Source organism: Equus quagga, chromosome 11 (assembly GCF_021613505.1).
Source record: "Equus quagga isolate Etosha38 chromosome 11, UCLA_HA_Equagga_1.0, whole genome shotgun sequence".
Classification (NCBI taxonomy): Eukaryota; Metazoa; Chordata; class Mammalia; order Perissodactyla; family Equidae; genus Equus; species Equus quagga.
This window is the reverse complement of record NC_060277.1, coordinates 66,336,201-66,347,695: the sequence shown is the minus strand read 5'-3', so window position 1 is coordinate 66,347,695 and position 11,495 is coordinate 66,336,201. Positions and strand designations below refer to the sequence as shown.

The 11,495-nt window shown below is 52.9% G+C and overlaps 1 protein-coding gene across 1 annotated transcript; it reads left to right on the top strand.

Moving 5' to 3' along the window:
- Window positions 1–6,101: 6,101 nt before the first annotated feature.
- Window positions 6,102–11,461, top strand: ATP1B2 (ATPase Na+/K+ transporting subunit beta 2). The gene is made up of 7 exons (XM_046676404.1): window positions 6,102–6,811; window positions 8,612–8,740; window positions 9,097–9,201; window positions 9,308–9,513; window positions 9,753–9,809; window positions 10,606–10,704; window positions 10,815–11,461. The coding sequence occupies exons 1-7, from the start codon at window positions 6,700–6,702 to the stop codon at window positions 10,977–10,979; spliced, it is 873 nt and encodes a 290-aa protein (XP_046532360.1). The 5' UTR covers window positions 6,102–6,699; the 3' UTR covers window positions 10,980–11,461.
- The last annotated feature ends 34 nt before the right edge of the window (window positions 11,462–11,495 follow it).

The following is an 11,495-nucleotide window of genomic DNA, read 5'->3' as shown; positions in this document are numbered from 1 at the left end:
AGCCCTCAGCCCCTAGACCTCTGGAGAACCCGGGTGCCCCAGTCCCTTACCCGGGGTACCCTCCTGCGTCAGCCCCCAGTTAACTGGGAAACCTTCAAGCCCAAGCCCCAAGCCCCAAGCCTCTACCTCAAAGCTCCCAGTCTTCAGCCCTCTTGGGAATCCTTATGTCTAGCCCAAAGCTCTTGGCCCCCTAGGGAGCCGTGGGGCTCCAGCCCTAAGTCCCCATGTCTCCATCCTCATCCCTCTCTAGAACCGTTAACCCATGCCCTATCTCCAGATTGCATGGAGATCCCAGTGTCCTCACCTCCTGGCTTCTTACAATGATTTTCCAACCAGTAACCTCCAACAGGGAGAGTTATTCATTGGACATACTGTCCCCTTCTGCAGTGATCAGCCAAGACCTAAATGACCCCAGGGTCAGGAGGCTCCAGGAATCTCTAGGGTAGAAGACACAAATCCTAGGCTCCTCCTTGGCCTCTCCCGGTCTCGAGTTTGCTGGGTCTGTAGCTACATCCACTTACTCAGAATGTTTTGTAGGAGAGTCCTCAGCGTGGCCAAGGAGCCCAAATGCAACTCTGGTTCCTGGGCAATGTTGAGTGTCAGTCTGGGCCCCTTGGATATGTCTATTCAACTGATACTTACTGAACGCCTACTGTGTACCAGGCACTGTTTTAGACACTGAGGATACATTGATGAAAAGGATAGACACATTCTCTGCTCTTATGAAGCTCACAGTATGGAGGGAGGGGTGGCTAGACAGACAGCCCAGAAACAAGAAAAATAAGCAAGATCATTTCACATAGTGGTTAGTGCTATAAAGGGAATATAATCCTATAATATGATAGAGGGTGATAGAGGAGGGGCAACATTAGCTGAGTGGTCAGGGAAGACCTCTCTGAGGCAGTGTCACTTGAGCAAAGACCTGAATAATGAAAAGAAGCCAGTCCTGTGGGGGCCTCCGGTGTGAACCAATGGGGAGAAAGGTTAAAGGGCTTGGACACACCTGGGTCCCCACCAAGGGGGTTTTTCTGAGTGGCAACTTCCTGACCTTGTTTCCCTGAGGAATCTCCCAGGGGCTGGCTTTTCTCTTCTCCTTCCACCCTACCCTGTCCAGGACACCGTGCACCCAACCTCTCTTTCTCCAGCCTGCCCTAGATTCCAAGATTCCTGATTACCATCCAGAGTTGTCTACACTCTTTCATTAAGACTGACTGCTTTGACACAGACTCTGCCAGGCCCCCACCAAGGGCACCTACAATGCCTGCCCAATGTCCCCTGCCTCTCCTACACCCCTAAAAACCTTTCCGGAGCTTGGCAGCCTACCCTGCAGCCTCCAGGCCTGTTCTACTCGCTCACTCCACCCTATGCACTGCCTCTCTCTTCCCCTCCCTCCTTCCCTCCCTCCCTCCCCTCCTTCTCTCTCTAACCCTCTATTTTTCTTTCTTTCAACTGACACTACTTGGCTGCTGACAGTATGCCAAGCACTGTGTTAGGTAGTCCACAAGGACTCCAAAGATGAAGAAGGCTTGATCCTGGCCCTGGAGAACCAGAGTCTTGAGAGAGGTAGATATGTAAAATGCTTGACTAGAGATCTCTATGAAGTGCTAGGGAATGTGGTTCCAAGCTCTACCAAGGATCATCAAAGAGGTGAGTTATTGGATATGTGAGCTTGAACAAATGGATTTGTTTCCCCATCTACAAAATGGGGAAGTTTCCCTACTCATGGGCTTGCTGTGAGGATTTGATGACATCATTGTAGGTCAAATACCTAGCACAGTGCTTGGCATATAGAAAGTGCTCCATATATGAGAGATATATTGAGCTTTCGTTGATATCATTAACCTTGTGCATAGTTTTTGAAGTGTAAGTCTGAGCCTGACGGGTGTAAAAGATGAGGAAGGATGTGTGATGTGGCCAAACCAGGGGCAAACTGACAAAGAATGAGCGCAGATGGGAGGTTCCTTGGGCCAAATGGCAAGAAGCCTTGTATGTCCTGCTGAGGAGTTGGGGCTTGATCTCATCAGCAGAGGAACAACTATGTTTCTTTCTTTCTTTCTTTTGAGGAAGATTAGCCCTGAGCTAACATCTGCCACCAACCTTCTCTTTTTGCTGAGGAAGACTGGCCCTGAGCTAATATCCATGCCCATCTTCTTCTACTTTATATGTGGGGCACCTGCCACAGCATGGCTTGCCAAGGGGTGCATAGGTCTGCACCTGGGCTCTGAACAGGTGAACCCCTGGGCCGCCGAAGTGATATGTGCCAACTTAACGGCTGTGCCACTGGGCCGGCCCCTCTTTTTTTTTTTTTAATTGTGATAAAATACATATAACATAAAATTTAGCATCTTAACCATTTTTAAGTGCATAGTTCAGTGGCATTAAGTTTCACAGTGCTGTGCAACCGTCACCACCATCCATCTCCAGAACTCTTCATCTTGCAAAACTGAAACTCTGTGCCCACTAAATGATAACCTCCCATTTCCCCTACCCCCATATGTGTGTTTTGGAGCTCTCTTCTTTCCTTGTTCCTGTCTCTGCCAAGACCTATCTTGTCTGGAACCCAGACGGCTGGGTCCCTAGGATTTGGTGCGGAGGGGTATCAAGGGGCACAGACCTTATGACAGGCTCTGGATATGGGAGAGGGAGTGTGGGGGACTCCTATTCCCTTCCTCCTCCCTGGAGATGCTGGAGGGAGGGCTGGGTTCCAGGAGGAGATTGGAGGTTTGTAATGTCTCTTTGCCCCCTTCCTTAGCTTATTTCTGCGTGAACCCCAGTGCTGCATTTAGTAGTGTGCTCCCTCTTCCCCAGCCTTCCTCATGCTGATCCTCACCTACAGGAGAAGAAGGCATGGATGGGAGCAACAGGTATCTCAGCCTTACCCCAGAATCCCCAAATGCACAGAAGATCCCAAGTGAGCTGGGGTATAGGGCAGAGACTGAGCCAGCGGTCCGGAGGCCATCCCCAGGCCTGTATTTGCCAAGCTGTGTGTATTGAGGGCAGGGTCCAGGCCTCATCTCTCCAGATCAAGTCTGGCCCATTTTGATCCTCCTTGCCTGATCAACGAAAGGGCAAGTTGCTTCCTGAGATTTCTTGCAGGAGGAGCCATTGCATCTTTAAGCCCAAATCAGCAACAGGCATTGTCTTCAATAGCTCTGTGGATTGCTTGGATATGGAGGATATACAGAAAGTCTAAGACAAGGGCCTGCTCTCAAAATCCTTATAGTCTGGTTGAAAAGATAAATACACACAAGAGTTTTCAGCCTAGTTGCTCAAGACAAAAACCTAGGCATTAGCCTTGATTCTTCTCTTTCTATCATATTCATTGTTCATGTCACTTGACTTCCAAAATAGATCCTGAACCCGTCCTCTAGTCTCCATCTGCAAACCTGCTACTCTGGGCCAAGCCATCCATTTACCTGGACTGCTGCAAAGCCCTCCTCCTGCTCTCCTTGCTTCCCGTGGTCCACTCTCCACACAGCAGCCATGGTGATTTTCATTAAATTTAATCATGTCACTCTCCTGCTTAAAATCCTAGAATTGCTTCCACGATACTTGGATTAAAATCCAAACTACTCCCTTCGGCCTTCAAGGACCTGTAGGATTTGGCCCCTTCCTGCCTCTCAGGTCTCTTGCTGTATCAATTTGCCTTCCCTCATTGAAGCCCAGCCTCCACACTTGCACTTCCCTCCTAGAAAGCTCTTCTCCTACATCTCCCATGGCTCCTTTGGGGTACTTAGGTCTCACATGAAAAGTCGTCTCCTCAGGAAGGCCATCCCTGACCATCCAGACACTCTCTGGCACATCACCCTGTTTTATTTTTTTCTGCATAATAATACATTATTTTATTTGTTTGCTGGTTTTTATTTTTGATTAGAAAGGGAGTCCCAGGAGCACAGGGACCAGAATAGCACCTGGCTCTAAGTAAATACTCATTAGATAACACATTGAATGAATGAATAGGAGTTGGGGCTGGACTCTGAGGGGTGGGCAGTCTTCCAGGATGAGGAAATGAAATGGACAGAGGTGTGAAGTCAGGAGTAAGCACGGCCTGTCCCGGGAGTGGCCGGCTCAGCTCCAGGGGAAGACTAGTCAGGGCCTAGTGGGAAAGGAGGTTGGGGATCCAGGCTGGGTCTAGGTTGTGGAGTACACTGAAGGTTGGACTGAAGAATCAGGACTCCATCCTGTAAGGTGACGGGGAGCCATTGAAGCCCTTTGAGCTGAGGAGTGGCCTAATTAAAACTGTACTTTGAGAAAATTCATCCAGAGTCTGCTGCAGAAGGGAGTGAAGCAGAGCCACCTGCATAACTTGCAGGACTCAGTGCAAAATGAAATTGTAGGATCCTTTGTTCAAAAAGCAGGGAAAGGAGTGCTATTCAAGGTACTACAATACTAAATGTGTTCCTATCTTCCACGGTTCTTCTCTTAACTTGTCATGGTATTTCTTATTTGCTATTTAGTATTGTTCTAAATAAAGAAAAATTAACATTTTTCTACCTTCAGCTTACTGATGAGTACAGAAGGTCTGAAAGGAAGAGAATTATGGGTTGCCTCAGCTTTCCATTTCCTTCTATGTCATCATTGCTAGCAGAAGTGGGTGACTGAATCGGGGAAGTAACATGACTAAGAAAGGATATGGCAGGATGCCTCGATCATCTTGTTTCCTAGAAGGCCATTGCCTCATGTCTATGTTCAAAGCAAGTTCTGCTTCAAATAGCAAGTGTGGCCTCTCAGCTGTCAGCACCCTCACTTATTCAGGTGTAGACATAACACACTTACCTTGTACTCACTTTGAGTCTCACTGAGCTCCCACGCATGGTGGGTCCACTGGAGTTCTGTGCTTGGAGCATCACCAATAGCCTATTGTGTGCATCTTCTCTACTCACATGCATGCTCCATTGTCCCATTGGACTTCACTTCAAAGCACAGGTTCAAAGACAAAATTATTAAGAATTTTAAGATGGTGACAGTAGAGCGCCAAACCCAGCACAAGGCCATTCTGAGCACCGGCCTTGTTCAACTGAGCATATCCCAAGTCAATGAAGCTGGCCCTGGACTGGAGGGAGGGAGTTTGAGGGGGAGGGTGAGAGTCAACATGGAAGTTGTTGAGGACTAGAGCCAAAGACTTACCGTGAGAGTTAAAAGGAGAAGAAAAACCTCTCCGAGGAAAAGTGATGAGATTTGGAGGCAGATGAAATGAGATAGATGATTCTTCATATGAGATCTTTAGAGGCTCTGGTACCCCCTCCTAGACTGTGGGTCTCTTGAGAACTGCGACTTTACCTCTCCAGGGCTAGAGCTGCACAAAGTCTCTGGTAGGTGCTCAAAAAATGGTTGTCGACCCAAATGGGCAGATGAGGAAGGGAGTTCAGACATGGGGGTGGGAGGGCACAGAGCACCCAAGCTGACCTGGCTCCAGGGCTGAGGTCTCAGTGCAATGCTGGGGGTTGGGAATGTGGTGTGGGATGGCTTCACTGAGGGATGTGGTGGGAAGACCAGGAAGTCCCTAGGCTTGGAGAAAACCAGGTGATGGGAGAAGGGGCTGTGGGACTAAAGAAGGTGCTGGGGGGACTGGTAGCAGCTCCCACAAGTGGAATTTCCCGACTGTGGTGGCCTTTATCCATCTCTATGTGGCCTGTTCTAGCTTCCACCCTGGCTGGTCTCTTTGATCTGTTTTTCTTGGTCCCAAGCTCTTTTTCTATTCCTCTCACATTCTGCCCTGTCTGTCTCCTGGATCTTAGTCTCTTTTTAACTCCCTGCCTGGAGCCCCCATCTCAGCATTTATCTGCTTCCCTCTCCGTCTCAGTGTCTTTCTGGGCTTATCTTTCCCCTTCTTCAGCCCTGACACGCCCTCTATTCCCTCCACCCATCCTGATCCAGTCCAGCACCCGGGGTCGCGGTAGGGGAGAGACCTCCTAGTTCAGAAGAGGCGGTGGGGGGCGGGGCCAATCTCCGTCTCCATATTTGCATATGTATGAGGTCGCCCGGGCCAGCGGCGAGGAGGCGGGGTTTCTGGGGGTGGGAAGGGGGCGGGTACCCCCAGAGCCGCTGAGTATAAAGACTGCGCACCGCGACCGCCGAACCCGCACTGCTGAGAAGCGGAGCCTCCGCCTCGGGGACCCCCGTCCCTGGCTGTCCCCCAACTGCGCGTCCCCGCCCCACCCCCGCGGCTGAGCCACCACTGGTGGGGCGGTCTCTGGCTTGGCGGAAGGGCCTTAAACGGTCACCCGACCCCTCTCCACAGCCTCTTTGCATCTCGGATTTCGGGGCGACCCCCTCCCCCACCCCTCCCTGCTTCATTGCACCCTAATTTTTCTGCGTTTCGCTTGGGTTTTGCAGCCGTCTATTTTTGCATCCTTTTTTTTTTTTTTTTTTTTGCTTTTAGGAGGTTTGGGGGGGGTGAAGCTGCATTCGCACCCCTTCCTCTTTTTTCCTCTCCTGCTCTGACAGCCTCCCTTTTCCTCGCAGTCGGGGGGGCCTAGGATCAGTGCACCCTACGCCGCGCTGCCAGCACCGCGCAGCGCGTGGCTGTGCTCCCCGGAATTTGCAGCAGCTGCATATCTAAGGGGGGGTTCTCCTTCGCCCCTGCTGCCTTTGCTCCCTTCGCATTCCAGTGCGTGGGGGGGGGGGGGCTTCAGCGCGCCGCACCCCAGCTTCGCCGCAGCCCCCAGCCCCGCGCGGGACTCGCCCCCCGTCGTCAAGATGGTCATCCAGAAAGAGAAGAAGAGCTGTGGGCAGGTGGTTGAGGAGTGGAAGGAGTTCGTGTGGAACCCGAGGACGCACCAGTTCATGGGCCGCACTGGGACCAGCTGGGGTACGCGGGGCCGGCCGCGCGAGGGGCTGGGGGGTCCGCTGGGCGATGCCCCGGGGAGACGAGGTCCCACCAGCTCAGCCTCAGCTCTCTTCCCGGTCCCCGGCGTCCGGCCCCCCTGCCGGGCTCTGGGCTGGGAGGGGGCCGAATCGCCGGTCTAATCTCCCTGGCTGGCCGCTGCGGAGGCGGAGAAAGTAGGTCACTGCCATTTTCCCGCCCCCTGCGGAGCCCCCTCGCGCGGGGGGTCGCGGGCTCTGCGCGCATGTCCGCGCCGCGGCGCTCGCGCTCCCTGTCGGGACAGGTCCGCTGCACACGGTTGCCCCCCTTCTCCAGAAGAGCGCCCCTTCCCTTCTTCCAGCCCTCACTAGCTAGTCGAGCCCCTCTTTTTTTTGCCCCCCCCCCCCCCCCCCCCGACCCTGGGAACATTCATGAGGGGGCGGGTCTTGGAGAGGTTGGGGTGTGTGTTGGAGAGGGGGGTTCTTCACAGCGGAAGTTGTCTGTATCCCGCTGCCCAACGTTTGGAGCCTTCTGTGGCTGCTTTGGGGGCGGGGGGCACTGTTGGGGAGGGGTGACACTGTGAGTTTTTTCCGAGGCTAGATGTTCGGCTCAGATGTCGCAGGCAGAGGGAGGAGTGATCACTAGCGGTGAGATGTGTACATCATTTGGCCCAGTGTGTCTGTGGGGTTGGGGTGGCTTGGGATCTTCCCCACCCACGCTGTGGCAGGATTCATGGGGTGTAGAAGGAGTTGTGTCTGGTCGAGGGTCTGGTGCTGGGCATGGGTGCAGGTGAGGGGTGGAATTCTTCCAAAAGGGATTGTCAGGCTGGGAAGTCGAAGCACAAGGGACTGTGTGACACAATTTACAACTTATCCACACTGAATGAACACTGTCCCCATCAACTAACCCATCTGGGGACCTTGAGGTGTGTCCAGGGCAGTCCTTGCCCTCAGGGAACTCCAAGTCCAGCCCCTGGGATTGGAGGGGTCTGTGATTGCTCGGGGGAATCTGAAGAGGCTTCATGGGGGAAGTGCCCTGTGAGATGGAAGGACTAGGGGTCCTGGGTGGTGGAACAGCACACACTCAGAGCAGGCTGAGAAGTGATGAAGTGGTGTGTCACATCCACCAAGGACCTGCTGTCTTCCCGGAAGGCTGTGGGAGAGTCCTTTATTCCTCACCTCATGCCCTGGGTGCTGTGTGTAAGTTGGGGGTGGGGTGACTGTTGAAGGTTCTGGACAGCTGTCTCTGAGAGATTTTGTAGGTAGGCAGGAGCTGCATTCAAGGTTTGGCTTCTGTGGGGTCGCCAGGAGAGAGAAGGTTTTGCTATTTGAGCATGAGGATCCAAGCTCTGAGGAATGGGAAGAGAGTTTGGTTGTGAATGGTGGCCAGTGCCAGGTTAAAAAGTCGTGGTGCTGGACAGCTTTAAGCGTGAGTTCCAGTACAGCGGTAACAGATGTTGTGCCTTTTCAGGGCCATGAATGGTTGAGAAGTTGGAAATGTAATCTGAGGCAAAATGACTGCGGCCTATACTTAGGGTTGTCCCAGCAACAGGAGTTTAGGTCTCTTGAGGCCTCCACGAGGTCGGGCTTCACTGTGCCCCAGGACCGGGAGGGGGCTGGGAGTGATGGCTGGAAGCCAGACACAACTGCCTGTCTCTTTTTGCTCCCAGGAGAAGGCTCTAAGATGTCCCCGAGGCTCTGTGACCTGTCCCGGTGCAGAACCTCTGAGTGGGAGAGGGGTGAGTGGGGATAGGTGACATCATCGTGGGAGACTGGGAGCCTGCTGACCCTGTTTCCTCCTCCCTAGCCTTTATCCTCCTCTTCTACCTCGTCTTCTATGGCTTCCTCACGGCCATGTTCACTCTCACCATGTGGGTAATGCTGCAGACTGTCTCTGACCATACCCCCAAGTACCAGGACCGACTGGCCACACCAGGTGAGTGATGAGGCTCCTCTCCCGGCCACTCTGACTGCTCTTGTGCCCGCAAGCCTCCAAAAGGAACCTACAGGCTGAGAACTCAGAGCTTTTTTCAGAGGTGTGCTTCTCTGATCATCCAGGCACCGTGTGCTGGGAAGTTCTTCTTGAAGTCTGCTTTCCTTCCCATCTCGCGCAGCTGAGAGCTACGTGATCTGGGGAGGTGGCACATGTTCACAGGAGCTTTCCTGCCATAAAGAGGATCTTAGATCTTCACACCATCCCTCACTGTGGTGTTCCCTGTGTCCATCTTCTTCCTTCTGTGTGTGATCCCCCATCTTATACATAACCCTGACTCCCGCCCTTGTTGGTTATAGGCTTGATGATTCGCCCCAAGACTGAGAACCTGGATGTCATTGTCAACGTCAGTGACACTGAAAGCTGGGACCAGCATGTTCAGAAGCTCAACAAGTTCTTGGAGCGTGAGTGTGGGGCTGTCGATGTGGCTGTGCAGGACCTTGAGCAGGGGATTGGAACCCTTGGAAGCAGAACATCAGGCCCGTGACTCTCTCTCCCCCACCTCCTTAGCTTACAACGACTCCATCCAAGCCCAAAAGAATGATGTCTGCCGCCCTGGGCGCTATTACGAACAACCAGATAACGGAGTCCTCAACTATCCGAAACGTGCCTGCCAATTCAACCGGACCCAGCTGGGTGACTGCTCCGGCATTGGGGATCCCACCCACTACGGTTACAGCACTGGGCAGCCCTGTGTCTTCATCAAGATGAACCGGGTATCCATGTCCTTGGTCCCCAGGGAGCAGGGAGGAGGGAGCTCAGGCCACCATCTGCTGACAGTTGCTTCCTTTTACTGGGGCTAATGGGCATTAGAGAGATTTTTGGATGTTTGAGTAGCTGAAAGAACAAGAGAGATGGGGCCATTGGAAGTTGAGATCTATGGGTGGAAGGCTGGATACTTGTGTCTTTGACCACTTCTTTTTTTAACTCTCATCACTCTCTCTTTTCACTCCAGGTCATCAACTTCTATGCAGGAGCAAACCAGAGCATGAATGTCACCTGTGTGGGGAAGGTGAGTTTGTTGGGCCTTTCTCCTTGCCCACCTGTTTGTCCATCATGGTTTCCGTGTTATTCACTCATCTCTCCCAATCTTCTTTGCTCCCAGAGGCCCCGTCACTATAGGGACCAGGGGGTAAGAGTGGACTCTAACGTGGCTCTGGCTCCAAGGGGCTCGCACTCCTCTTGCTTCTCTCTAGGATGCAGAAGCCTGCTCTTAGGTGGATAGACACCCCCTTCCCTGACTCCACCCCAGCCCTGCCCTCCTGGCTTCTCTCTCTAACCCTACCTTCTCCTCTATTCCCTGATAACCATGTCTTTGCTCTCCCTCCCATATCTCACTTACCTCTCAGTTCTTCTTAGGTCTCTGGTAGCTGTTGATTGTTAGCACCGTCTGCCACCACTAAGTTGTCCTTGGAACCCTGCTCCCTCCACCTCTGTCCCCTCTAGAAACTTCCTGCCCCTCTTCAATCATCCCCCTCCTTCCTTCCTACTGAGCTCTTACTCATTTATCTGTTCTCTCTTGGCTCTGCTCCAGAAACCGATTCCTGAGGATGGGGTAAGAACTTGGGGTGGGAGTGGAGCAGGAGGCTTCGGGACCATTAGCACCCTTCAGGACTTCCCAGTCTGATGAAAGAGGCAGGACACCCCTCCTGCACATAGGCAAACACACACACAGACTCACAGCTCAAGGGAAACAGATTTGAGACAGAATAATTTGGGGCGAAAGAAGAACAAAGGAAGTCTGGTGAGCTTTTGGGTTCCTGCCATCCCTAACATGCCCTCCTCCCTACCCTCCTGCACCTCCACAGCGAGATGAAGATGCTGAGAATCTCGGCAGCTTTGTCATGTTCCCTGCCAATGGCAACATCGACCTCATGTACTTCCCCTACTACGGCAAAAAGTTCCATGTAAGTCCTGTGGGAGGCCGGGGGTGATGGCTCCTCGAGGGGAGCGGGGTCCTTGGGGAGGAGGCCGAGTTGCCATGGGCCTGGACCCTTGCTCTCCTCCTCTGGCCCAGGTGAACTACACGCAGCCCCTGGTGGCCGTGAAGTTCCTGAATGTGACCCCTAACGTGGAGGTGAACGTGGAATGCCGCATCAACGCGGCCAACATCGCCACAGATGATGAGCGAGACAAGTTTGCCGGCCGAGTGGCCTTCAAACTTCGCATCAACAAAACCTGAGATCCCTTTCTCCTGCCCCCACCTCTTACCTATGGATGCTTCTGGAATGTCCCTGACCCTGCCTGATCCCTCCCTCACCCACCCCAAAGGTATTTTTTATAACAGAGCTATGACTGGTCTGAGCCTCACATCCTTTCCTTTACTTCTAAACCCAGCCTGGTGTCCATTGTGATTCTCTGCCTACATGTATTTTCCACCATCTTCTCCCGACCCTAGCTCAGTAGAGACAGGGAGATGGAGTCCCAAGATGGTCACAGAGGAGTTAAGAGCTGTTCTGGTTCCAGCTTGGCTGTGAGTGGGATGTTTCCACAGCTACCCACCTCTCCTGCCCTCCTATCCCCTGAGAGCTATGGAAAAAGCCTACCCACCCACCTTCACACTCACTCACCCTCACACGCACCCATCCACCTTCTCATCCACTCACCTTCACACTCACCCACCTTCATACTCACCCACCCTCACACTCACTCACCTTCACACTCACCCACCTTCATACTCACCCACCCTCACACTCAC